This window comes from Ursus americanus, chromosome 34, assembly GCF_024610735.1.
Source record: "Ursus americanus isolate L20-20 chromosome 34, mUrsAme1.1.p, whole genome shotgun sequence".
Taxonomy (NCBI): Eukaryota; Metazoa; Chordata; class Mammalia; order Carnivora; family Ursidae; genus Ursus; species Ursus americanus.
The window spans coordinates 13,455,920-13,483,230 of record NC_142160.1 but is presented as its reverse complement, the minus strand read 5'-3'; the positions used below and the strand labels follow the sequence as shown (position 1 = coordinate 13,483,230).

Genomic DNA, 27,311 nt, shown 5'->3' with positions numbered 1-27,311 from the left:
TGTTTTAAAATACTATAGCACCTTAATAATATATATTTTGACAATATAGCATGTATCTATATGAACTATTATTGAAACTCATTTTTGAGAAAATCAGTATAAGGAACAGAAATGCTTTACCTTAACAAATGTTTTATTCTTTATCATATACACAGCGTAAATTACATCATCGATTTCCCTCTCTGGGTCAGCAGCTAGAAACTGAAAGCTGGATTTGTCACGAATTCTAACTAGTGCATGGGCCCCCATGGTATACATTTACCTCTCAGTTTTATTTTTCTTTCCCCTTTTTCCCTTTGCCACGCTCTTGTGACTCATTTGCTTCCATTGCATACTATGTTATTTTAAGATATCTCAAACCCTTTTTAGAACAATGAGAGGTATAAATAAATTTTGAGAATAAAAAGATTTGGTGTGGTTAACACAATTCATTAACACAATGGCCCAGCAGCTTCATGCACCGTGTTAGTCCTTCTCAGCTTTTCTGGTCTCATGTGGATGCATGCTGAATAGGTAAGATCCATAATTACACTGAATTTATAATTAAGGAAGTCAAATATATAAAAGATGGCACTTGCTTTTATTCCTCAAGGCTTGAACGATGCAAGATCAGGGGAAATGGCAGAATGGCGAGGTAACTGCACGAGGCTTATAATACTGTCACCATCACAGAGCCATCCCTTCAGAAGAAAAACCATCCATGGGTCTAACAACAACACAGAAATGTTTAGACTAAGTGTGCTGCATGACAAGAGGTAGTGATCAGATAAGAAGGTATTTGCAAAAGGTACTCTCAGCTGCGGAAGCTGTTTCTGGTTGCTGAGCGGATTTGGCATAGGGCTGGAATAGAAAGAAGGGGACTGATTTCCTTGAGACGGGGAAGTAAGGACATCTTCAGAGCCTTCAATATATGGTTGGCACACACGACACTGTCAATGGCTTGAACTAGCTCCATAGCTCCCTCTAGTGGTGTTAATGCTCATCACGTTCCCACATACCCGGCTGTAGGGAGCCACCCCGTTTTCCCTAATTGGGAAGCTACTAAAATAATGTGATATCCTTCTAACTGTAATTTTAACTTTTAATTTTAAATTTCCTTGCATATTTTAAAGCAAACATATACAACGCTTACCATGTGTCAGGCACTATTCTAAGAACCTCACAAATATTAACTTATCATAACAATCCTATGAAGTAGTTCCTATCATGATCTCTACTTTATCTTACAGATGGGGAAAATGAGTCACGGAACTCTCCAAAGGTTACACAGCTATTCCATATGGTCCCCAGAACAGCACTGTGGATTGGCAGGAGTAAGGGAACACACACGTGCATGAAACTCAAATTTAGTAACTCCAAACACAAGAAGTAACAGACCGAGAGTCAAGAGAGCCCATCAGACAGGGGCTTTGAGGGTTTGGATTCAAGTTCTCTCTCTGCTGGGGGTTAGCTTGTGTAGATGACGTGGATGGTCCACACACTCCTTGGGCTGTGAAAAAAACTGAAAATGTCTCCACAGTCCACCTTAGCCTGTGCTTTATAATTAAAATATGCCTCAAGAAATGGACGTGTCTACAGGTGATTTGGTCAGAACACACCACTACTCACAAACAAGATACTTACGACAACTCTGGTATATACTTCTTCAGCAAAGTCGATGTTCTGGAATTTGAGTTCTGTAGGAAATGTGTACGTGGTCAGCCAGTCCAAAAGCGGCAGGTCCACATTACTCCCAGCAAAAGAATACTGAGGGGCGTGGATGTGTGTATCGACCAGCCCAGGCATGAAGAACTCACTGGAAATTAATACAAGGGGAAAATAATTTAATAACACCTTCAATCATTTTCCATATCTTTAAATCACAGTTTCTCTCCACGGTGATTTCATTGTTCACCCCACGCAGGTTTGGAGCTCATGCAATCAGACAATTGTAAATTCTCCTGTTATCAAGCGATCAAGAAATAGAAGTGAAACTCTGCTGGGAGAGATACGGCTCCTACGTGGGAATGGCGGGATGGCTGGTGTGAGGTTAACCAAAGATGATCAAAGCAGGCAGAGGCACTGCACTGAGTAGAAGGAAAGCAGTCACGGAACAAGACATCTGATGACTTTGTTCTCATAATCGGAGGTTGTAGGACAGGGAGCAGAGATGAGAAAGAAGGTCGTTAAAGCTCCTAGAGCCATGCTGAGGAATCACTCCCAGGTCACTAAGGATGACTGACGATGACAAACAGTGGCCGCATTGCTAGACTCAGGGTCACCTTGACCTTGGCTGACTACAAGAAATCTGGTCCTTTCCCCTGTGGCATAGGGGCTGAGTTCTGAAATGAAGCAGCAAGAGTAAACTGAGGCTTTAGGGACAGGCCATGTTAGGAGACGAGACTGTCAACAGGTGGGCGGTATCACAGCTCCAGTACACGGACCACCTTCTCCAGGTGCCACTGATCAGTCCACCAACTACTTTTCATCTTTCCACTGACTCTCGTAACAGAAAGTCCTGGAAAGATGTTTTTAAGAGCTTTCAGAGGCACTACCCACAGATCCGAGGCAGCCCCAAAACTAACAGACACTTAAAGCTTTTCTAGAGAATGAATCCAGTTCACTGGTGTCTATTAAGTGTCTACACACATCCAAACAGATGTTTGTTAGGAGATCGTATGTACCACCACCACCCCCCTGAGAAAATATTAATTATACTTTAATATAAAGAACTTGAGCTCAAAACTTGACCTAACAAAGAATCCCTTATGCTACCAACTGAAATGTGTACCACCTCAATGAAAGACAAACAAAGCCTGGGGTATCTATAAAATGCTTGATTTGTAAAGAAATGGGAACCGGGAATGGCGGTGCTAGTGCTGATGGCGGTGACAGCAGACACCATTTACTGAAGAGGCACATGTTCTGGGCACAGCATCCACAGGCATCGTCTGACTTGTGGGAGGCAGTTTGCTACGGGGTTAAGTGCATACATTCTTGACTCAGGCTGCCCGATTTTGAATTCAGACCCCACCATAAACGAGCGGTGGGATCATCGACATGTTATTTAACTTCGTTGTGACTCAGTGTCCCCTTACGTGAAACGGAGACAGTCGTAGCACCGTAGGGCTGTTGTGAGGATTGTTATCATGTGTAAAAACAGTTCCTGGATAACAAAAAGCCCTCAAAAAAATAGTAGTTATGATGATGTCATGCTCACAACAAACTTACGAAGTAGTACTGTTATCCTCATCGACAGAAGAGAAAACTGAAGCTCAGGAAATACAAGTAGCTTTAAAAAACAAAAACAAAAAATCATTTGACTAGTCAGCCTTGGAGCCTAGACTCAAACCCTAGGCAGCGTGACTGCAGGCTCAGTTCTCTTGGTCACTACTCTTCGGAGGACAGAATTCTTCCTTCACTTTGGCAGGGGGAGCAGTGACAAGCTCGTGTGGCCAGAAGGCAGCATCAAGTGAGCCTACAATGTGTGTGGGGGGGTGCGACGGGGGGATGATCTATGGATTCCTCTCAGGACACCTCAGTCTCCACCACCACGAAATGAAACAGCAGTGTGAGTTCTTCATGTTGTTGAATTGTTCAATTAAATAATATTTCCCAAGTATCTGATAAGTTTTTAAAACTCTCCTAAGCCTATGGGAGGTTCAAACAGAAATAAGACATTTTCTTGTCTTCAAAGGGATTATAATCCAGTTGAGCAGATTAGGGGTGAGTGAGGATATCTTCGTGGGGGGAGGGGGGAGTAGGGAAAGAGGGAGGTGGAGAGAAAGAGAGAAGTAGATCTGGTGAAAATATAAAGGATCTTAGTGAGCAATTTCACTCCTAGTGGTTTATCCAACTGAAATAAAACATACGCTTACAAAAAAGCATCGTATAAAAATATTTACAGCAGCTTTATGTATCCTAGCCTCGAGTTGGAAACAATCCAAATACCACAGGAAAACAGATGAAAAAAAACTGTGGTATATCAACACAGTGGAATACTATTTGGCCATAAAAAAGAAAGAACTACTGATATAAACAGCAAAATGGATGCATCTCAGAAACATTACGATGAATGAATCCAGACACAAGAATTATTGATTTATTCCATTCAAATGACATTTAAAAACAGGGAGGAGTAATCTATGTGATAGAAAAAATTGAACAGTGGACGAGGGGCTGGAGAGTGACTGGAAGGGGCACAAAAGAACTTTCTAGGCTGATAGGAATGTGTTATATCTTGATTGGTATATGTTGGTTACATAGTTATATATGTTTGTCAGAATTTATCAATGTACCTAAAAAAGATCTGTGCATTTTACTACATAAAAAATGTTTCAAAAACAACAGCCACAAAATAAGCGTCTTTAAAACGGGTCTTGACAATCAATTCGTGAACTAACTGGTATTGGTTATTCCATAGCCAGGAGAGAAGGGATGGCGAGGATCCTTGCTACTTTGTTTTTTCTTCTCTTTTGCAGAACTGTGACACTTTGAACCTCAGGTTTAAGACATGAATCTGGCTGTGGCAGGCATATGCCGGGAGACTCCTTCCATGCATGTTCCAAGCATGACATTTCTGAATAAAGATTATGGTGATAGGAACAGAAAGGAAAAGACGAATATGAAAGAAAAAGCTTGATATTTTATTAGTTCTGGGCAGCAAAGGAGAGGAAAGAGTCCAAAAGAGAGTTTTTGAGCATGTGAAACTGACTATACGACATGATGGGCAGAGAATGCAGGAGGAAATTCCATGTTGAGGGAAGGGCGATGTTATTAAGCCCAGAGTCAGTGTAATCTCCAAGGGTCCAAAAAGCATCAGAAACATGGGATAAGAGGCGTCAGAAGAGGTACGAATGGGATTCAGATTTCAGAGTCTGCTCTGTGGAGGTAAGCCTAGGATTTGGGGGTGCCAGAGATTTCTGTGGAAAAAGAACAAAACCAAATCTTGAGCAGCACTGTTCCCTTATAGGAGTAAGAATGAAGAAGACAAGGCCATACCCCTTGTGGGCAGAGTTGTCAGGACAGAGGGAGACCCAGGAAAGAGAGATATCAAGGACAGCAATGAAGAGAAAGGAGCACAGGACAGAGACCAGTGTCCCCAACTGCAAGAGTCAAGGGCAAGTGGTCTCAGGAAAGACTGAGAGCTCTCATTTCTGTGCAGTGGTTGGGGAGACATCCGATTTCACATGGATTCAGTCCTTCATTATAGAATACTTACCAAGTTTCTAGAATGGTTTAGATACTATCCTACATGCCAAAAAGAAATCCATGAACACGAAAGATCGGTGTTTAGAGAAAGCATGGGCAGAGGGAGAACTCCCTTTAAAAATATTTGGTAGTGAAAGACTAGGAAGGTAGAGGGAGAGGAGCATGTTCTTAAGGATGCAGAGATGAAAGAACTCTTTTCAATTTCGTTTACTCACTATCTTCATTCCCGTAGAAAAGCTCCACGTCCCCCCATATAAAGACCATCGATTTCATATTCCAAACCTGCGGTGCTGTCCAGTCTGTATCAAAATCCGAGGACAAAGAACAATGTTTGCCCCTATACAGATTTATCAAAACACCCACTCATCCTTTAACCAAGTGGACAATGTTAATGAAAGCTCTACCATCAAAACACATGACTGTCTAGAAGGGTCTGAGTTGCCCGAGCTGTTTGCACGCCACTGTCAACCCTCATTTACCTGCCCCACAGGAACTGTGCTGGTCCTGTGGGCTTGGGAACCCCAGGCTCTTTGAAAATGACCGTTTCCTTGCCCGACAATGCAGGGGTGTAAAGCAATCAATAACATCCTGTCTTTATTTAAAATTTCGGTATTTTGTGCATCATGGATTTTTTGCATCAACTGTGATTTTTAAAAATACTGCATCAAACTATTACTTATCTTGATTCCTGAGTTTTTCGCCTTCGCCACCACCCTTAAATTCCTTGCCCCATGTGAATGCCTCACTTGCCTCAGCCTAATCCTGGCCCTGCCAACCTCTCTAGGGTCCACGGCCACAACCTGACCCACTTCTATCAAAGCTCTGCTTAGAGTGCTCCGGTCGTCATTTTCATTTAGGAAAATCCACATCGCGGGGCACCCGGGTGGCTCACTTAGTTAAGCGTCTGCCTTCAGCTCAGGTTGTGATCTCAGGGTCCCAGGATTAAGCCCCGCATTGGGCTCTGCGCTCAGCGGGGAGCCTGCTTCTCGCTCTCCCTCTGCCTGCCACTCCCCCTGCTTGTGCACGCTCTCTCTCTCTCAGATAAATAAACAAAATCTTAAAAGAAAGAAAAGAAAATCCACATCGTGCTGAGGTAGACCTGCAGGTATACGTCTGTTAAACACACTGTCAGAGACCCCACCTTCTGTGGTCTCTTAATCGTGACTTAGAGAAATTCAGCTGCACGTATCTCGTGTGTTTGTTGTAAGGTTTTTCTACAAAGACTTCAGTCTTCCACCAAGGTTTATATTTTTTCTTACCTTACCACTGCTCTGTGTGTGATGCTTACCGGTGCCCCAGAATCTGCATTTGTCTGAGAGACGTACCTCCAGAAGCAGCCTCATAAAGAGGGACAGAAGGACGTGAAGACCCACAGAAGTGTTCACCCCACCCCCATCCTCCAACCGCTCCACCACCGTCCGCTCACTGCTCACTGCCTCCCAACCTCTCGTTCATCCACTCCCACAGCTTCTGAGCCCTTATCCTGAAGGAACGCCAGCAGGAGACTAAATGTCAGTTCTTCCTCAACATATATTCTCATGAAAATCTAGCAGGAGGAAGCAGACAATAACACAGAAGTGGCTAGAATTATCTCCGTGCCCACTGGATTCACCTCCAGGCCCACTGCCTAAGGGCTTCCAAGTCCAGAGAGAGGCAGCAGGTAGGAAACGTGAACACAAATATAAGTGCACCAAAGCTTCATTATGAGGGACGCCTGGGTGGCTTAGTCAGTTAAGCATCTGCCTTCGGCTCAGGTCATGATCCCAGGGTCCTGGGATTGAGTCCCACATCAGGCTCCCTGCTCAGCGAGGAGCCTGCTTCTCCCTCTGCCTGCTGCTTCCCCTGCTTGTGCTCTCTCTCTCTCTGACAAATAAACAAAATCTTTAAAACAAAACAAAACAACTTCCTTATGAGCAGTTACCCCATCTGTCTGGACTGTGGCCAGCCCCTCTGCCTCAAAGCCTTACGGGTAACCCAGTTCACAGAGCTGTGGCAGGGTGTGTAGGAGGTAGCCACAGTCAAGCTGTAGCGAGGATTCAGCCATGTGTTCCAATTCCTAGTTCCCTGTTCTCACTACATTACTCTAAAGTCACTTCCCAAGTTATAAAAACACTTTTAGGATGAAAGTGATTTTTATTGACTTTGGAACTTCCATTGACTTTGGAAACATACTTGCCCTGAAACAAGATAAAATCTTTGAGTTCAAAAAAGTATTCCCAACTTGGGGCACCTGGGTGGAGCAGTTGGTTAATGGTGGACTCTTGGTTTCGGCTCAGGTCTGATCTAGGGTTTGTGAGATCGAGCCCCGCGTTGGGCTTACACTCAGCAAGGAGTCTGCTTGAGCTCCTCTCTCCCTGTCCCACTGCCCGTCTCCTCCAAAATAAATAAATAAATCTTAAAAGGGGAAAAAAAAGTATTCCCATCTCTATAAAACAAATCAATCAGGCTATGAAGAGAGTGAGCCAATTGTAGCAAACAGGTTTTGAACAAATATTAAAACCTGCAAAACATGGGGCACCTGGGTGGCTCAGTCAGTTAAGCATCTGCCTTCCGTCTCAGGTCATGATCTCTGGGTCCTGAGATCGAGCCCCATATCTGGCTCGTAGCTCAGCGGGGATTCTGCTTCTTTCTCTCTCTCCCTCTGCCCCTCCTCCCTGCTCACTCTCTCCCCCTGCCCGCCCCCCCAAATAAATAAATAAAATATTTGTAAAAACCCCACAACAAAAAACCACAGCTCAAACGTACTCTGGGGGATAGGTCTTCCCTAACTATGCTGCTGGGTACTGCTCCCCAAACCTCCAGCCCCCCACCTCCTGGCAGTTTCTCTCCCTCCCTCTCTCTTTCCTTCACGGAAGGTATCACGACCTATCAGTGGCGTGCTTCCGTATCTGTGTACCTGCTTACTCTCTGAGATCCCCGTGGGCTGTAAACCCTGTGAGGGCACAGACTTTACAGATCATTTTCTCCTTCAGACCCTGGTTGTTACACACAGTAAGCTCAACAGAGATCTGCTGAAGAAATAAACGGATGATGGCAGCCTCCTGTTTCAAAGTTTCCATCCTTCAGCCTCCTGTTCTCAAATTCCTTTCTCCTCACCTCACCCCGCAAGGGAAAAAGCAAAGCCTCTCTGTCTCTCAAGGCAGGTTTCTAATCATCTGAGACTAGTGAAGGGTACTAGTTAACAGCAAAAGGGAAGAAGTTGGCTGTGACTTACTGGTTGCTTAGTTCTCTTATTTCACACGGCTTGAAGCACCATTCCTTGGCCAGCTTTTCCTGTTGGGATGCTTCTTCTAAAAACACTATCTTTAAAAGAAAGAAAGAGAAGAATCACAAATTAATGAGCCATAGGCATTTGTCGTTGTTAAATAGCTAAATCTTTTTAAAAGGTGTTCGATAACCAAATGGGATAGAGTTCAGAGACAAAAAGACAGGGGTTTGCCTTTGCTTGGGCGAGGAAGCAGACTGCATGCAATTGCTTTTTCTGCCTTGCTACAGATACAAGTAAGACTTCAAAAATTCGAATTTGAAGATGTAGGGTATTAAACATGGCTAATTGATATCTAGGTCTGCTCACACCCCAAAATGAATAAAGGAAACAATCATTTACAGAAAGTGTATGTCACCGCAGATGAATAAAAGATTTTTGTTAGGCTGTTAAAGGAAACTCCCGTCCAGAGTACGGAGGTAGTCTGGGGCAAGTTATTAACACCGAATACATGGGGCAAGTTATTAACACTGAACATAATTGCACATAATAACTGCCCGACAATCGAATCTTAGCATGAATTATGTTGATGCTCCGGTGCTGGACGTCTGCCATAGAGAGGTCTGCTATATTTTTCTAGTAGTGCAGATGAGACACTGACAGAGCGATCTCTCACGCAGGCTGAGGAGCCCATGCACAACATCTGGGAAACCTTGGATGGGCCTCTTATTCTCTCTCGGTCTGGTTTCCCCATCTGCACCCTGGAGATAAAATCAGTGCATACTTCACAGGGCTATTGTAAAGACTAACTAGGATAACTGTGGTGAAGGAGTTAGAATATATTAGAATATATAGAATATCCCTAGAATATATTAAATGCTAGACACATTGTATCTATTCCTGAATCTTTTTTAAATATAGTGTTATTGCCTTCTTTATAAAAATGGATTGCAAAGCAAGAAAAAAACAAGGGACAGTGGAATATATATGCAGGAAATATCTTGCATTTCATTTATAAATGTAATATTGGGAGAAGAAATGTTTTACAGAACATGAAATACTGAAATAAGGCTGCTAAATAAAATGTATCTAATTATTTAGAAGCTAGACACTATACTGCAAAAAAATAGTTTGTGGAACTGAAAATAAAGTAAAATAAATGTTGATTTCTCTATTCATTGATGATACACTTCTTTTTTTAAAAAAATGGGATCTTTTAATCTCAGAAAGGAAAATGAAAATGTAATTTCTACAAATGAGAAAATGTAATTTGATGATCCTAAAAACAGATTTGAATCCATAAGTATCAAAGCAGATCCATAATTAATTTAAAAAACACAAAAACAATTTATCTCTATAATTCAGAGCTGATTTACCATTAAACACATAAATACATACATGTATACCTACATAAAAATATTTGTAAAGCATGATATTCACACATGTGAATATATATTTGAAATAAATCGTTTTTGAGGAAAATATAAATGATCAAAACTTATTCTGGTGAGACGGAAACTGAAGGAACTAGTAACTTAGAAGAAACTGAGGAAGTTTTTTTGTTGTTGTTTCTTTGTTGGTTTTTTGGGGTTTTTTTTAGAGAGTGAGTAGGAGCAGGCGTGGAGGGGCAGAGCGAGAGGGAGAGGATCTCAAACACACTCGTGCTGAGCATGGAGCCCAATGCGGGGCTCGATCTCACGACCCTGAGATCATGACCTGAGCCGAAATCAAGAGTCATTTGCTTAACTGACTGAGCCACCCAGGTGTCCCATGAAGAAGTTTTACTAACCCGTTAAGTAAGCTTGTGGTTCAGAACCTCACTAATAGAACTATAATGCCTGTCGCAAATACAAGCTTCTTACTTCTGATAATTGGAGCTCTCCCCTGAGGACATGGTTTTCCCCGTGCTTCTCAAATGGCAGGAGATCACACATCAGAGTCGGGCAATGAGTTGGCACCTTCCGTGCCCACCACAATCCTTTCCAAACCATTTCTCCTGTAGCTCCTTGTAAACTAAATTCCTTTAAGACCCACCCCTTCCAGCTTTCAAGAGCACCTTTCTTTCATTGTCTACATTTGTGGATGCCTGCCTCACATTCTTTCTCTCCACTCCAAGCTCTGCCTTCATTCCTTTGAAAACCATCGTGGACTTTTGACACCATGACCACCTATTTCCATTAACTCATTTTTAGTGATTTGTTCATAAACAAATGAACAAATGAAGTTCACAAACTTCATATTACAGTCACACCTTGGACACGTTCATGACCCACAAGTGCTCCAGCTCCGAAACTCCTGAACCCCACATCAGATCACAGTGACCTCTCTTTCCAGTTTGCCATTTCAACTACTCCAACCAATTTTCTACCCTCCCTTTACCTTCTTCTCCTCTCTCCTGTTCCCCAGTCCATCAGGGGCCTTCTTCCACACTGTCCTTGTCCAGCTTAGATTCCACCACCTATTATTTCATCTTTCTTACGTCTTAGTCGACATATATCTGGTAGAGGTTCAGCCTTAACTGAACCAACTCTCCCCTTCTCTGGGCTACACCTGTGGAGCCAGGTAGGGTTGGAGCAAAGCACACAACATGGTAGATGGAATAGGCATAATCATCAAGGTCAAATGTGCTCCTACCAATGCCTGTGCCTGGCACCCTAAGACATCTCTCTAGCACTGAGGTCTTTACTTTCAGTAAAACTTACAGAAGACATAATTGTAGAGCCACCAACAGATCATTAAAAATGTTTTATCAGTGGTAGACTAACAGTATCAAATAACTCAGAAGGAATTCAAAGAATTGCGAGATATTGTTATAACAAAGCTCCTCCCAGTCATATCCTCTTGATTTACATGAAAATGTCGCTCGGCACTTACGTCTACAAAAATGAGAAATAAGAAAAAAAATTGATGCTGCTCCTATTTCATTCTACCAACAAGTAACACTCATCCATACGTATATTACCTAGTTGGAGAAAAAAACAGCTTTTTATTTTACATTTAATAAGTTACCTTATGGTCGCAGGAAATTTTAAATACATTTATGCACACAAATTTTATTGCAATGGTTGATTAATAAAAGACTTTCAGATATAAAACTATATTGCATTAGCATAGACTCTGGAAGGAAAGTAGAATAGAATTTAGTAGTTCAAGAAGGAAAAGGGACTAGATAGCACTTCAGATCATTAAAGAAGCTAGTTCATGATTTTTAAAAAATCTATTAAGGTAGATACTAAATCACGATATTTTTATTCTATCAGACACATTTTAAAAAGCAACGTCAGAGCTCAATTTTAACAGGTAGATATTTACAATTTGCCAAAAATTATGGGCTTTAAATGTATTTAAGTTCAATAAAAACTATACATATCAACTTTTAAAAGTGCAAAAGCACATAAAGTTTTTCAAAATTCCTTTAAGGGGCACATTAGTTTAAAAAAAAAATGTGAAGAGCATTTCTCTAGTCAACTCACCTTCCAGCTCTCCATCATGAAGATTTGAAATCTATTCTCTCTTCAAATTTCTCACCACACTTACCCTCAAAAGCATACATCACACATGTACAATAGTGAAAAATTGCAAACAATTTCAAAGTCAGTCAATAAAAGATTGGTTAAATACGACTAAACACTGCAGCAATTAAAAGTGACAGTGAAGGGGCATCTGGGTGGCTCATTTGCTTGGGCGTCCGCCTCTTGGTTTCAGCTCAGGTCATGATCTCATGGGTCATGGGATTGAGCCCCGCATTGGGCTCCGAGCTCAGCAGGGAGTCTGTTTGAAAGATTCTCTCCTTCTCTCTCTCAAATAAATAAATAAATAAATCTTTTTTTAAAAGTGATAATGAAGCCTTGTATCTACCAAATGGAACATTACCCCTGATACGATCTTAGGGTGTTTTTAAAAATGCAGGTTACTAAATAACATGTATGGTATAATCACATTTTTAAAAAAATATTTTTCCTTTCTTTACTAGTCTCTTCCTCCCCATCTCCCTTCTCTTCTAATCACATTTTTTAATAAGAATGTGGTGTGTGTGTGTTGGCATGTCTAAACGTTGATAGTAGTGATCATTTCCTTAAAGTACACTCTTTGGGATTCAAAATTGTTAATAAATGTTTTCTAGTAGCAAAAACATCAAAGTTAATTCCATTTTAATTGTATATGAAAATGTAAAGTAAAAAAAAATAGAATACATAAATATAATCTCTACTCATGGAGCCTATGGTTGGGCAATTAAGATACACAGAGACAGAGGATAAATGAGACAAAGGAAGGGATAATGACAGAGCACAGTGAGCCCCAGGGTTCAGATGGAGAGACAGTGGGTGTGTTCAGTGAAGGTTTCAAAGGCAGAACTCTGACAAAAGTATCTGGGGTTGGGGAGAAAAGGATGGGAGGGATAAGTAATGATAGGAACAGAAGCACAGAGGCAAAAAAACCCTGCAAGATGTATTATAGACAGGAATCTTCTTTAAATGCCATTGTAACGCTGGGTTGGAGAGAACTTGAATCCACAAATCGAGTACTTAATAGATTGTTTTCTTGCTCTTACTCATGTATTCACTCAACAATTACTACCTACATGTTCCCTGCATGAAAAACAGTATTTCAGGAAGTGGGAACAATAAATCAATAGGTGAATATGAGATATATTGCATATTATTAGTGAGTGCTGTGATGAAAAATAAAGCAAGGTAAATGGATGAGATAAAATGTGGTGTGTGATGGGTCTCTCTGAGAACTGATATTTGAGCACAGACTTGCATAAAGGCAAGGAATAAAACACTTGCATATTCTGGAAGGAGCATTCCAGGCAGAGGGAACAAATCAGTACAAAGGCTCTGACATGTATATTTAAATTTAATTTAAATTAATGCTTGGCAAGTTTTGAAACACCAGGGGTACCCGTGGGGATATGATACAAGGACTAGAAGAATAGAGATGGTCGCCAGAGGCTTTATAGATCATGGTACAGCCTTGAAATTTATTTTTTAAGAAATCTCTAAAATTATTTTGGAAATTATTTTGCAAAATTACAAAATATCACTGATGTGGGGCAATGGCTCTTCGATCCTGAGTTTCCCTGGGCTTATGGGGCCATTCATTCATATCTTTCAATCTTTTGCCATTTAATGAGTACCTGTTAAAACCCACAACCTTTCTCCACAAGCCACAGTTTAGGTGGGTTGTCTGGCACATAGAGAAATCATTAAAAACCAAGTTTCATAAAATCATAAAATCAGAGATGGTGCCAGCGGACCGGACCCTTCTCATCTGACCCCCTTGTTTTCCAGATGAGGAAATTGAGTCCCTTCTGTTAAGGAAACCACTCCAAGTGCTCTCTCACTTGTAACTGTGACTACTTAGGATGAGCAACACGGAGAATGTCAGCAATACTCAGCCAAAAGCAGAGGAGTAATGACTGTCAGCTAATGAAAAAACTCTCTGCAAGATAGAGGCTTCAAACACCAGATGGCAAATTTGGGCAAGATGTTTGTTGCTATGAACAGAGTAAACTGCTCTTCGGGCCACTGCGAAATAGCTGGGCCACCCAACAAAATAAATTAGCCAAGCTCTGCTACAGATGCCTAAGGGGACTCGTGTAAGTTAAAATTGTGTAATTTGAAAACCACCCCAGTGGCTTATAACTAACATGTCCAAAAAGCTTGATCCTAATTTATGATTGGTTTTTCAATGGCAATAACTTTTAACAATTATTCCTTTAACTTTAGAGTTTGATAAAATACTCTTGGAAAAGAATAGATTCTGGCTGTCTTATAAAACCTTATTTTGCTATCGAAAACATGATTTTTGATAGATAAAAACGTAACTTTAGTAATTCTTCTGATCTAATGATATTGTTATGATTCACAGGTGTTTAGTAACTTTTTATTAGAAAAATACAACATGTTCTAAAATGATGGGACATCTGATAATAATAATAATATTATTATTAAATGTGCTTACTGCACAAGACACTGTCCTACACACTTTACATGTGTTAACTCATTTTAACCTCACAAGAATCCTATGAGGTAGGTACTACTACTAACTTCATTTTACAGATGAGAAAACAGGCACAGATATGTTAAGCATTCTACCCAAGATTACACAGCTGGTAGGTATCTAAAATTTGAACTATAGTCGTTCTCCATGCTGAGGGCTAGTAAACACTATACTCTACATTTTTTAAAATTGTCTTTCATACGAAATTTTTAAAAAGAGCCCTCCCCTACAATTTCTCTTTTCTTTATAAAATATTTCTTGGTGCCTATCCTTTCCTTCCCCTTCCCTTAGTACATCCCAGGCTGGTGGGCCTGGTGGGGCCAGGAACACAAAAGCAGTCGGGGATAAAGGGGTCATCAAGGCTGAAAAGCCAACAGGGCCACAGGGACTGGGGGTGAAGAAGTATAGAGTCAAGGAGGCAGGTTAAGTGGGCAGGGATGGCTGAGGAGTCAGCCACCAGGGTCAAGAGACTGATTACACACAAGGTATCCAGCAAGTACGTAAATATACTGTGGTTAATGACAGTTTTCTCAGAGGTGAGTTACAAATATGGAAAGGGAGGGCTAGCATATGGTGGTACCGGATTTGAATTAGAGGTACTGGTAAAAACTCATGGTTTTCAATTTAGATAGATCAACAATGAATGAATGAATATATACATACATACATACATACATACATGCATACACAAATCCTTCCTAAATCTATCTGCTAAGAGGACATAGACACCATGATTCCCTGTAACAATTAGCACCCGTAATGCTCAGATCTTGGCTTCTATATACCATTCTCCACTACAAAGAACCAGATTGACTCCAGGGCTGGAGAAAAGCACAAGATAAATTGGTAATGTAATTTTGTACCAAAAAGTAAGCACTAAAAAAGTAGCTGAAGAGTGGTAAAAAAGCACACAGGAGCCATCTGAAGAAGCTCCAGTTAGCAAAATATGGGCCAATTTGAGCATCAAATAATATTATTATTTACACTTATTTATTTATAATTTATTATTGTTACTATGAATTAAATCTCAGTGAATAGAATATGTATTCCCGAATTCACACAAATGAATGAATGAATGAGGGAGTTTTTCCTTACAGTAGAACACTAACTAACACATGTAGAAAGAATGACAGAATTAGAAAATTACCATTTGGCAACTATCATTGTAATAAATGATTCATGCAAAAATCATCAATGAATGTTAAAACTAGTGGGTGAAAATTTTGTTGAAGAACAGGATATTTATATAAATTCAAAATATCTCCCCACAAAATTTATTTTACATAGAAAAATAGTAACTTTTTGGTGGAAAAATCCGGTAATTACTACCTTAACCAAGTGAACAAAGTTAACATCAAGAACGATGGGATAATTCAACATCACGCGTCTCCTGCTATGATGCACCAAGAAGAATACGGCATCGCTTCTGTGGTATTCCTGCCAAAAAATGCATAATCTGAGCCTAATCTGAGGAAACACTAGCTGAACCCAAACTGGAAGACATCCTAGAACAAAACAAAAGAAACAAACTTCCCTGTATTCTTGGAACTTACCCAGGACAGGAAAGACTCGAAGACCTCTTCCAGGTGAAAGGCAACTAAAAAATCATGATAAGTACATACGACCTGTGAATCTAGTGGGCATCCTGACCCAGAAGGAGGAAAAAGCCATCAGGGACACTGGTGGGTCAGTGGGCAGGGTTTGAATGGATCTGCAGACAACGTGACAGATTTAGATCTACATTGATTTCCTCATCTAGATGATTGTACATGATTCTGTAAGACAGCATCCTTGGTTTGTTTCGTTTTGTTTTGTTTGGAAATACACACTGAAGTATTTAGACTAGAACAGGATGTCTGTAACTTACTCTCCATTAGCTCAGAAAAAAAAGTGCATGCGTGTGTGCATGCGTGCGTGTGTGTGTGTTTGCATATGTATACATACATGTATGTAGACAGAGTAGGGAAGAACCACGAAGCAAATGTGATAAAATGTTAACAGTAGGGAACCTGGGCAAAGGCTATATGAGAGTTACTCATAGTATTCTTGTAGCTTTTTAAAAGAACTTTGCAGTGATTTAAAAACAAAAAAAAAATCTAACTACAAAGCAAACAGTATACTGTTTAGAAATACAAATATTCAAATGAAAGCATAATGACAAGTGAGGACATGGTAAACATAAACTTTAGGATAATGGCTCCCCCAGAGGCGGAAGGGAAGGGAATGGGCTGGAAAGGGTATCTGGGAGGCGTCGAAGAAAACGGATGGTTCATCGTGTCTTCCTTCATACCTCACACACAGACATTATAACTGGTTTTTTTTATGTGAGCAAATATACAAGCAAAAACTAATTCTTTGCTCATATTAAATGTTATTTTTTTAACCTCAAAATCGTATCATATAAAATGCTCACAATGATAATCTGTGGAACACTCAAACCACCAACAAGAGACACCGCAAGCAGGGTAGAGGCGGTAGGAAAACAGAATGACACAGATCTAATATTTACAGTACCCTAAACCAGCAATCTAAAGCGAGGTCATACTGGGGCGCCTGGGTGGCTCAGTCAGTTAAGTGTTCGACTCTTGGTTTTGGCTGAGGTCATGACCTCAGGGTCCAGGCTTCGAGCCCTACATTCAGCTCTGTGCTCAGCGGGATGTCTGCTTGAGGACTCTCTCTCTCCCTCTCCCTCCCCCATTCATTCTCTCTCTCTCTCTTTCTCTCTCTAAAATAAATAAATAAATCTTTAAAAAAAATTTTTTTTAAATAAAGTGATATCATATATGTCTCTTTTTTCAAGCAGTCAGTAATGTGCTGGACCTCTACATGCACCTGATAGTTTGTGAATGGCTTTGGGATACAAATTGTTACACCCTAATTTATTTGTTTCCTAAATTCAAAATCCTTTGAGGCCTTAACCAATTTCTGGAATAGGGGTACAATTATCACCAAACATTGAGTCAAATTCACCCCAAATCTCAAAACCAAGGTTAAACAACACACTTGAATCATTAAATCATTAAACAACCCAAGAATTTCAGTTGTTGTCTCACAAAAGATATCTTCAGAAACCAAATTCAGCAAGTGGACATCTGAGCATGAATTTAGGAAAAGCACTCATTTTCTCTTTTGAAAACTGAAAGGTGATAGCAATAGTCTACAAAGTTGAACTCAACAGATTATAGCAGATACATGAATACTGATAAGAAAATGCAGGCATGCACAAAAGTTACTGGCCACACAAGCTTACTCCTTTGTTTTTTTAAAACATGAAATCTGCCTTAGGGACCTGTTATAGGTTGAGTTGAGTCTCCCTAAAGTTCATCTATTGAAGTCCTAAACCCCAGAATGTGACTGTATTTGGAAATAAGGTCTTCACAGAAGTAATCAAGTTAAAATGAGGTCATGAGGATGGGCCTGAATCCAATAGGACTTGTGTCCTTACAAAAAAAGAAAATGTGGGAAGTTGATATGAAAAAACACAGGGAGAAGATGCCATCAACAAGCCATGGAGAGAGGCCTGGAACAGATGCTTCCCTCACAACTCTTAGAACCAACTCTGCTGATACTTTGATCTCAGACTTTCAGCTTCCAGACTGAGAGACAATAAATTTCTGTTGTTTAAACCAACTGTTTGTAGTACTTTGTTCCAATACTCCTAATAAAGTGATACTAGACTCTATAGGAGGAAGGATTAGAAGACGAGTCTAATAAAGCAGCAAAGGAAAACCCCGGCAGAAACTCTCTTTCTTTGTTATCTGTAGACACCTCATCTGAGAAGTTTGACGGGGTTAAAAAAATATTGGGGCACCTGGGAGGCTCAGTCAGTCAAGTATCCAACTTTTGATTTCAGTTCAGGTCATGATCTCAGGGTCGTGAGATTGAGGCTCCATGCCCAGCGGGGACTCTGCTTGAGATTCTCTCTCTTCCTCTCCCACTGCCCCTCCCCCCCAAATAAATAACTCTTAAAAAAAAAAAAACAATAACACTAAACTTACCTAAGAATCAAGATTTTGCTAGTTATGTGAAAACAGGCAAATCTCATACCCTTTCTGACTTACTGTTCTAAAAAACGTGGTAATAATGTGTGCCACATTTTTCAACCCTATAAAGACAAAATATTTTCAAATGGAGATACACAGAACACTCCACAAAGTGTTAAAGCTCTCTGTAAACATAAGTATTATCAGTAGTGTTAATTTTGGATACGGTAACCAGAGTAATATTTCAGGAGACAACTGCTGACACAGCATAAGTTGATTTCAGAAAGGCACCAGTTAGCTTTGTTGGACAAACTTGAAAAAGGTACTAGGTGGGGCACCTGGGTAGCTCAGCCATTAGGTGTCTGCCTTCGGCTCAGGTCATGATCCCAGGGTCCTGGGATCGAGCCCTGCATCGGGCTCCCTGCTTGGCGGGGAAGCCTGCTTCTCCCTCTCACACTCTCCGTGCTTGTGTTCCCTCTCTTGCTATCTCTCTCTATCAAAAAAATAAATAAAATCTTAAGAAAGAAAGAAAGAAAGAAAGAAAGAAAGAAAGAAAGGGAAAGAAAAGAAAGAAAGAAAGAAAGAAAGAAAGAAAGAAAGAAAGAAAGAAAGAAAGAAAGGCAACTGGGTGACAACAGAGTTGGAGAATTCATATCTGGTTATATATTCCTATTCAAAGCGTTGATTAATACGATGACGGATGCATGTCTGGAGATCTCAAGTGAGCTCTGCCCCAGCTGTGTTCTTACTCACAGCTTAGATGTGAAAAGGCTAACAATTTGGAAGGGACAATTAATTCCCTAGATAGCAAAATCAAGTTTTACAAAGACATCCACAGGCTAAGACTAATAGGAGAAAGCTTAACCAGAATGTAAGTAGAATCTGACATTTATATATATATATATATATATATTTTTTTAAGATTATTTATTTATTTATTTGACAGAGAGAGACACAGCCAGCGAGAGAGGGAACACAAGCAAGGGGAGTGGGAGAGGAAGAAGCAGGCTCCCAGCGGAGGAGCCTGATGTGGGGTTCGATCCCAGAATGCCAGGATCACGCCCTGAGTCGAAGGCAGATGCTTAATGACTGAGCCACCCAGGCGCCCCTGACATTTATATTTAAGAAAAATGAAATGCACAAGGTAAAGATGTTTGAGACTTGATAACCACAAGGACCATGAGCTCAAAATAAGCAGTGTGGAATAATTGCCCATAAAAACAGACTCTAACTAAGGTTAAATGCATAGAAATACAGACAACCCTTGCTTTGCATGGTTCTGATACACATCAATTTCAGATACATGGTTTAGTTAAACACCAGCTCCCCAACAGCATGGTTCAAATAGCAGTTACCATGGTCTATCATCTGTTACTCAGTTCACACACAGACAGCAAAGCATGTAATTGTGTTGCCTCCTTGCCTCCCAGCAATAAACCCATGTGGCATTTTACAAAAATAGATCATTGAAAGAGTGAATTGCTTAGCACAGATGAAAGTACAGCAGAGAAGTGAAAAGCAATAGCGCAAGAAGTGAAGTTTGGATCTAACATAAACGGAGTTAGAGGAGAAATAGCCAACCATGGGAATGTTGACATTGCTACCATTTGAAAAATTCTAGATCTATAGCCAAAGAAACTTAGCAGAGGTGGACTTATCAACATAAAGGAGAACAGTGATTGAAGGTGTCTGAGAAGAAGTGATACCAGCAAAAGCTTCCCAGTAAAGAAACCCTCAGAGAAGTATTTCAGAGAAATTTCATGACACTGAGAGTTCAAGAGATAAAATCTTGGAAGCTGATCCAGAAGCTGGATGACAATTTGCCAAGGCAAACAAAAGATGCTCACTCTGTATAATAAACTATAAAATGAGAAGAAAAAGGTAAGCACTGTCCAAACTACTCTTTTCAAGTGCTTTTTAATAAAGAAATAAAACACTGTAATTTCCTATTTCTAATGTTTTACATTAAAGTATACTAAATGAATAATAGTTTTACTGTTTTTTCTTTCATTTCCCCATGCATTCAGATTGGAAAGAAAAATTTTCATGTTTTAACAAAAGTTTTTAAAGATCTCAATAATCATCATTGTCTCATTGATTCTTCTTCTTTTTTTTAAGTAGGCTCCACGCTGGGCCCAACATGGGGCTTGAACTCACAACCCTGAGATCAAGAACTGAGCCAAGATCAAGAGTCAGATGCTTAACTGACTAAGCCACCCAAGTGCCCCTTCTCACTGATTCTTCAGATTACTTTGCATGATTTCAGTTTTCACAGTCTTTTTTTTTTTCAGTCCTGCCCTATTGTGCCAAGTGAGGACTGCTTTTTTCGTCCGTGTCCTTTTAAACTTAGCCTGGGGTACAGAATGTGGAGGGATGAACTGAGTTGGGATGTTTTCCAGAAGGTGACTAGAATGTGGAAAAACCCTGAAATCAAAACATGGGAGGAAATTCTAAGTGGAAATGATGGTACTTTCGCTGAAGAAGACAGAAGTCAAGATCACCATGGTTGCAAATAATGGACACACCATCAAATACACGTGCCCCTCCAGAGCAGCCAAAGCAGCTTCGATAATGGAATATTCCGCAACAGAGTTTTCAATTTCATGAATAGAAGAAACTTCTAACAATTAAAAGTGGGATAAATGGAATTCACTGACTCACAACATAGGGAACTTCTCCGAGCTGCAAGTGCCAAGCAGAGGCTGACTGACCATCTGTTCGGTTTGTTGTAGCAGAGATGACTTTCTACACAGGGTGAGAGGGGAGGCTCCCTCCACAACTCAGATGCCAGACATCCATGTGGTGGCTCAAAAATACGTCCACAGATTCTCCAGCGCCCCTCTCCTCAAAAGGTGGCATCTAGTTCCCTTCCCCAACCTTACAGTGGGCCAAACTTAGCGATGTGCTAGGAATGAAGCACGCGTGACGCTATGTGCCTTCTAGCGTTCACCGGGCTCTCTCACTCTTGGATTGTTATTCTAGGGGAAGCCTCCAGTCATGCCATGAGGTTACCAGAGCAGCCCTAGGAGAAGCTCTCGTGGGGAAATACCACAGATTGCTACCAACCACTGAAAACACCAGCTTATAGAATGTAAATAAACTTGAACATTGGAAGTGGATTCTTCAGCCTCGGTCACGCCTTCAGTCCTGGCCAACATCTTGACTGAGGCCTCATGAGAGATCCTGAGCCTGAGTCTCTCAGTTAAACTGCTCCTGAATCCCTGACCCAAAGGAACTGTAAGGATAATACAGTTGTTTCAAGCCCCTCCGTTTTGAGACAATTTGTGATACAGCGATAGTTAACCAATACAATCCATTTTGATCTGAACACTAAGGTTACGTTGCAGTCTTGAGAAGCCTGCTCACACAACCTTTTTCTTTTTTTTTTCCCCCACTTCTCTTTTAATAGATCCAAACCACAATTGCCAAAAATTAGTTCCTATCACTGAAAGATAAATGATTATACAATGGCAATCTGTTGTAAAAGTAGAAAGTAGACAAGGAATCTAAAATTAATTCCTCCCACTCTGCCTGATTATTACCCCACATTCAAATCTGCTGAGAAAGATTAATGCAGACCTCACAAAGAGAACTTTAAGTTCTCTTTAGCAGGAATGAAGCCCTTCAACAAGTTCATCTCGCAGTTGCAAATGGTCAGTTAAACAAGCGCTGAGCATTTCTACTCTTCATACATAAAGGAACCATCTCTTTCAATACGGCGCCTTCTGCTCACCCAAACTTGAAGGTCCAACCCAGACTTCTATGAACTCTAGATTCATATATTTGACATCTTCCCTGATATCTCATTAGTATTTCTCACAAGGCACTTCAAAGACAACATGTCCAAAATGGAATCCACGATCTTATTCCCAAACCTAGTCCCTGTCCAGGGTTCCTGTTGTAGAGAATGAGACCTTATCAATTCAGGATATAACACAGAAACTTTGTCATATCTCTTTCTTACCCTCTGCTGAAAACCTCAATGGCTTACCACTGCATTTAAGATGAAGAAAAGTTTTAAAATGATATACAGGGCCCTGGGTGGTTGCCTAATCCAATTTCAGCCTAATCCAGTGCCTTGTCCACACCTCCCTTGCTCCCTCTGCTCCACCACACTGATCCCATTCAGGCCCTGTAAGCACCCTACTCTCCCCACCATTGGGCCTTTACGTAAACCTTCCCTCTGCATAAATACCTTTACTTTCCTTTTGCTCAACTAATCCTATAACATCTTTCTTATTTCAGTTTAGCTGTCTTTCCTTAGGACACCTTTCCTGACTACCTCAAATTCCTCATCCCTGCCCCCAATTAATGATTCTCAAAGCACCAGGCACCTCTTCTTTATGGAAATAAAACATTGCGGCTAAATGGACAAAATCTAGAACCAGCCTGCCTTGCTTAAGTCCTTTTCTGTTGTGTGAATTTTCAGCAAGTTACTTAAACTCTCTGTGCCTGTTCTCTCATCTATAAAGTGGGGATAATAGCTACGAACACTTTATGACAACTAAATAAGACAATGGACGTAAAGTGTTTAGCACGGTGGCCAACACATCACAGACATCATGGAAGTCTGAGCTACTGTTTTTTTTTTTTAAGATTTTATTTATTTATTTATGTGACAGAGAGACAGCCAGCAAGAGAGGGAACACAGCAGGGGACTGGGAGAGGAAGAAGCAGACTCCCAGCGGAGGAGCCCAATGTGGGACTCGATCCCGGAACGCCGGAATCACGCCCTGAGCCAAAGGCAGAAGCTTAACAACTATGCTGCCCAGGCACCCCTGAGCTACTGTTTGATTACAGTTGCAATTTCATAATCTCGTGTGTATTCATAATTAATGTTTTATTTATATCTGTCTTTATCACTAAATGGCAAATTCCACAAGGGTGGAGATGTAAGTTTTTACTCATTATCATACTTCAATTCCCTGCCACAGTCTTAGCACATGAGTGCTGTTTGATAACCCTGGATGAATAAATACATGAATGTAATGTAGTGCCTAGACTCTGAAGAACCTTGAGATGTCACATTAAGGAGTTTAGACTTTATGCTGTAGAAGTTTTTTTTAACAAGAGTCACATGTGAAAATTGATGGAACAATGATTGTAAGGTAAGTTGGGAGAAGAGTTCAGTAACAGGAGGAAGCCTTAGGCAACCATCTGAATGGTTCATTTGGGTGAAGGCAATGGCCAGTGTAGACAGTAGCAGGACGTGGGCAGATCGTTAAGGAAGGACCCACCAACATGACTGTACACTGGATGTGGGGGGAATGGTTGAGGAGATCTATATATATAAATACTAAGTCTCTGAACAAGAGAACAAGGACAGAAGAATTGAACTATAGAAGCCAGGAGATGTTGGTTGTGGGTTGGGAGAAGAGATGGGGTGGAGGAGCAGGACTTGCAGAGACAGATGTCCAACAACAGGGGTGGCCATAGGACTGAAGCTCTGGAAGTGGCCAGGTCTGGAGACAGAGACTGGAGTCATCTGTACAGAGATGAATGTGAACTCTGTGCAAGATCAGCTGTTTGACATTAGCAGCTCATTACTTAATCGCACTAGACCCTTGTTTCCTTCTTCGTAAAATGAGAATAAAACTACTACCTTCCTCATAAAGTGGGTGTGAGCATTAGATAACACCAGGAAAATGCTCCAAAGAGTGCCTGATATAAAGTAAGCATTCAATAACATCAGTGCTACCCGTTTGCATAAATACGGTGGGTGAGATACTCTAAAGGGCCCTCCAGCTACAAAATAATTATATGTTGCATAAGACTTTTTAAGTAGTGTTTTTAGGTAGCACTTGCAGGACACAGGGGAAGCATTAAGGTCTTTTTTCTAGTCTCAAAGAGGAGCAGTGAGCAGTAAGCTCAGACAAAATGCACGGTAGCCCGAGAGGTCCCTAGTTCCCAAAAGAAGAAAATAAAAATTCTTTCTAGAGGGCCACATTCCTATACCCACTTCACAGATAAGACACACGAAGAATACTGACTAGCCCATGATCCCATGATCCTTTGAATAGTAGAATCCCTTCTCCAGTTCAGGTATCCTAACTTCTAGACTAATATAAAATACAGGTCCACAAAAAGATCTGTACTGGATGAGGACAAAAATGAGCTTTATCTTTCTCTCAGGCTTTATGTATATTCCTTGCCTCTTGCTGTATCCTTTATTATAGTTCTAGGAGAGTCATTTTTGCTAACAAGAATTCTATCTTTATATGTGCAAATCCTGTCCCCCCTCCCAAGCTACTGCAACTGGTTCATTCCAAGAGCTCAGGGATAATTATGTGTTTTCATGAACGCAGCATCATTAGTCAAACCTGTGGGTCTAATCCAACTTTCCTGTTGTATTTTTATGGCAACCACAGAATGGTATTTGACGTCATATTCCCTAAGTTTAAAGGGGGAAAAGCTTTATATTTCTGCTTGTTTGATTTACAATTCACCTCTCTTCATCCCATTTGCTCACGGGATGGGACACAGCTTTAAGAAGTAACAAAGACCGCCTCCTGCTGGAGGTGCAGATGTAGGGCACCCTTCCCTGCTCTCAAAGCTACATTTTTCTAAATTTCTATTTTTTTCTATCATATATGGTGAAATAGAAAGCATCTTTGTTTCAGTTTTTCATTTGTCACATTAATCACAAAGCTTTTCCCAGTTTGTCTGGAAAAACAAATGTTTTTCAATTTCTCTTTTTTTGTTAGTTTGGATTTTTGGGGGGTTTTTTGTGTGTTTTGTTTTGTTTGTTTTTGTGTTTCAATATCTAACGCTAGTGTGAGCTCACCAGCCTGCTTGCTTGATGTTTACTATTTGTTAATCAGACTAAGTGCAGGTAGAACGTCAAACGAGAGCAGAGAGGCAAAGGTAGGGTTGTATCTGCCAAGACTTCCCACCTGTGACTTGGGGTAGTTCTTCAAATAAGTCCCACCAGGACGGTTATTCCAAGGTTTGATTTGCGAAGCCTACTTACAAAGTCTATATAAATGTGCAAAAGACTCCTGGTGGCCATTCAGACAGCATGCATCCACAGCAACTAAATTAAGTCAAATCATGGCTCCATTGCCAAGAGAGTAGATTTAAAAAGATCAAACCTGGGTCTGACAACTATTTCACATGACCTGATACTCCCTCCCTCCTTGTTGGCCTGTGCTGTCTTGATAGTAGCTCTAAATACACTTGACACTAGGTTTCACACGACCATCCCCAAGCTAATGAAAGAGACTCAGAACAAGCCCAGCTCCTGGCCTTACATATCCCTCTCCTGTGTGAAGATGGATACGAGCCACGGACCGATGCTAGTTAACTTTCCACCGCTCCCGAAGCCAAAGCCACGCCACTCACCGGTTCCAAAGCTCTAACATGGAACAACACAGCAGTGCTGTTGAAAACCTGATTAAGGATGAGCAAATTGTGGATCTCGGAAAGGACACATAATCGCTTTAGAAGGTGCACCGACAAACTGTCAGAACCCCTTAGGAGTTTTCTTTCGTGAGACAAAAAGCCAAAAGCAATTTTATCACAGAAATTGCTGACTACACCCGAGGGCTGCCATGTATCCCCAAAGAGCTGAGCAACAGTGCAGTTTTTCACTTCTGCCACAGCTGCTCCAAGTACAGACTTTAGAACCAGACCAAATGGATTTAAATCCTAACTCTGCTAGTTACTGGCTATGTGACCTTGAACAAAGCACTTAAATTGCTGATGACTCAGTTTTCTCACCTGCAAAATGGAGCTATCCCGGAACTCGATTCACAGAGTGGTTGCAAGGATTGAGTTAGTCTATGTCAAAGACTTAGACCGGTGGCTGATACATCAGAAATGCTGTACAATCTTCTGCCTTTATTAGAAATAATCATTTTCTTGCTTATTCATCCCTCAAATATTTGCTGAGCACATTCTATCTACTACATGAGCTTAGAGCCTACGGCAGCAGCACCACTAGTATAAGAAACTACTTTGATGGCAGTGCATCTTCCTTTGCTCATCAGTTTTCTCAAGAACATTCCAACATTTTCTAAAAATGCCAAGTTTGGATTGTTTTCCAACTGTTTCATGAGAGTTACTGCATATATACCAAGGATGAGAAATTGCACTGAGGCGCGGGTGCTGACGAACCAGGTGGGCTCGTGGGCTCGTCAAGTGATACCGACCAGCAGGCCAACATGAGGCTTCTGGAATTCAGTCATAAACCTCCATAAAATCAGAAATACCTTCCGGGTTCATCTGTGAAAGTCACACCTGTGCACGCCAAGAGCCGTGACCAGGTGCCTGCCAAACAAATCACTGCATACAGAGTTGGGGAGGAGAAATCCCAAGATTTGGCAGGAAGTTGCTTAAAATATGCTTCTTGGCCTCCCTTTCGTCATGTCCCATAATGCATTTCAAATGATAACAATCCAGGGCAGCGCACACTGTTGAAATGCACATGATACACCCATCAGACTGCTAAGGATTCAGATCTCCGTGTAAGAACTAATCCTCACCTTTCAAGAGTTTATGTTCTAGCTGAGGAAATAAAATTTCTACGCATACAGGAAATTGAAAACAATGCATGGTGGCATGTTTGTAAAGGCCAAATTGGCATTACAGACCGAGCTGAGAAAACTCAGAGCAGGGAGAAATCAGCAAGGACTAGAAAAATCTGCTTGTTTTTGGAGGAGGTGATGGGTAAGGTATGCAAAGGGGAGAATGAGAAGTAAGAGTATTCAGGAAATGGACAAAAAGATGGGGAATCCCAAAGACAGGACTCAATGTAAACTGATATGGGTTTTTATTGCCACTTGTCACTTCATTGCATTTCCACATTCTCTCCTCTTACTGTCTTGTTAACCCCATCTGCCCAGTGATTTGGCATTTTGGAAGCATCCAGTCCTTTCTAGGTTTCTAGGTATAATTCTCCTTATTCTAATTTCAACTGGCGTAATTCT

General features: G+C 40.8%; 1 protein-coding gene across 1 annotated transcript in view; it reads right to left on the bottom strand.

The window, feature by feature from the left end:
* GDA (guanine deaminase) overlaps positions 1–27,311 on the bottom strand; it is a 69,226-nt gene that overhangs the window by 29,878 nt on the left and 12,037 nt on the right. The window contains exons 2-3 of the mRNA XM_045772408.2: positions 8,405–8,493; positions 1,624–1,795 (exon numbers count right to left, since the gene is read on the bottom strand). Of these exons, the coding sequence (XP_045628364.1) occupies positions 1,624–1,795; positions 8,405–8,493 (261 nt within the window). The remainder of the gene's footprint in view (positions 1–1,623; positions 1,796–8,404; positions 8,494–27,311) is intronic.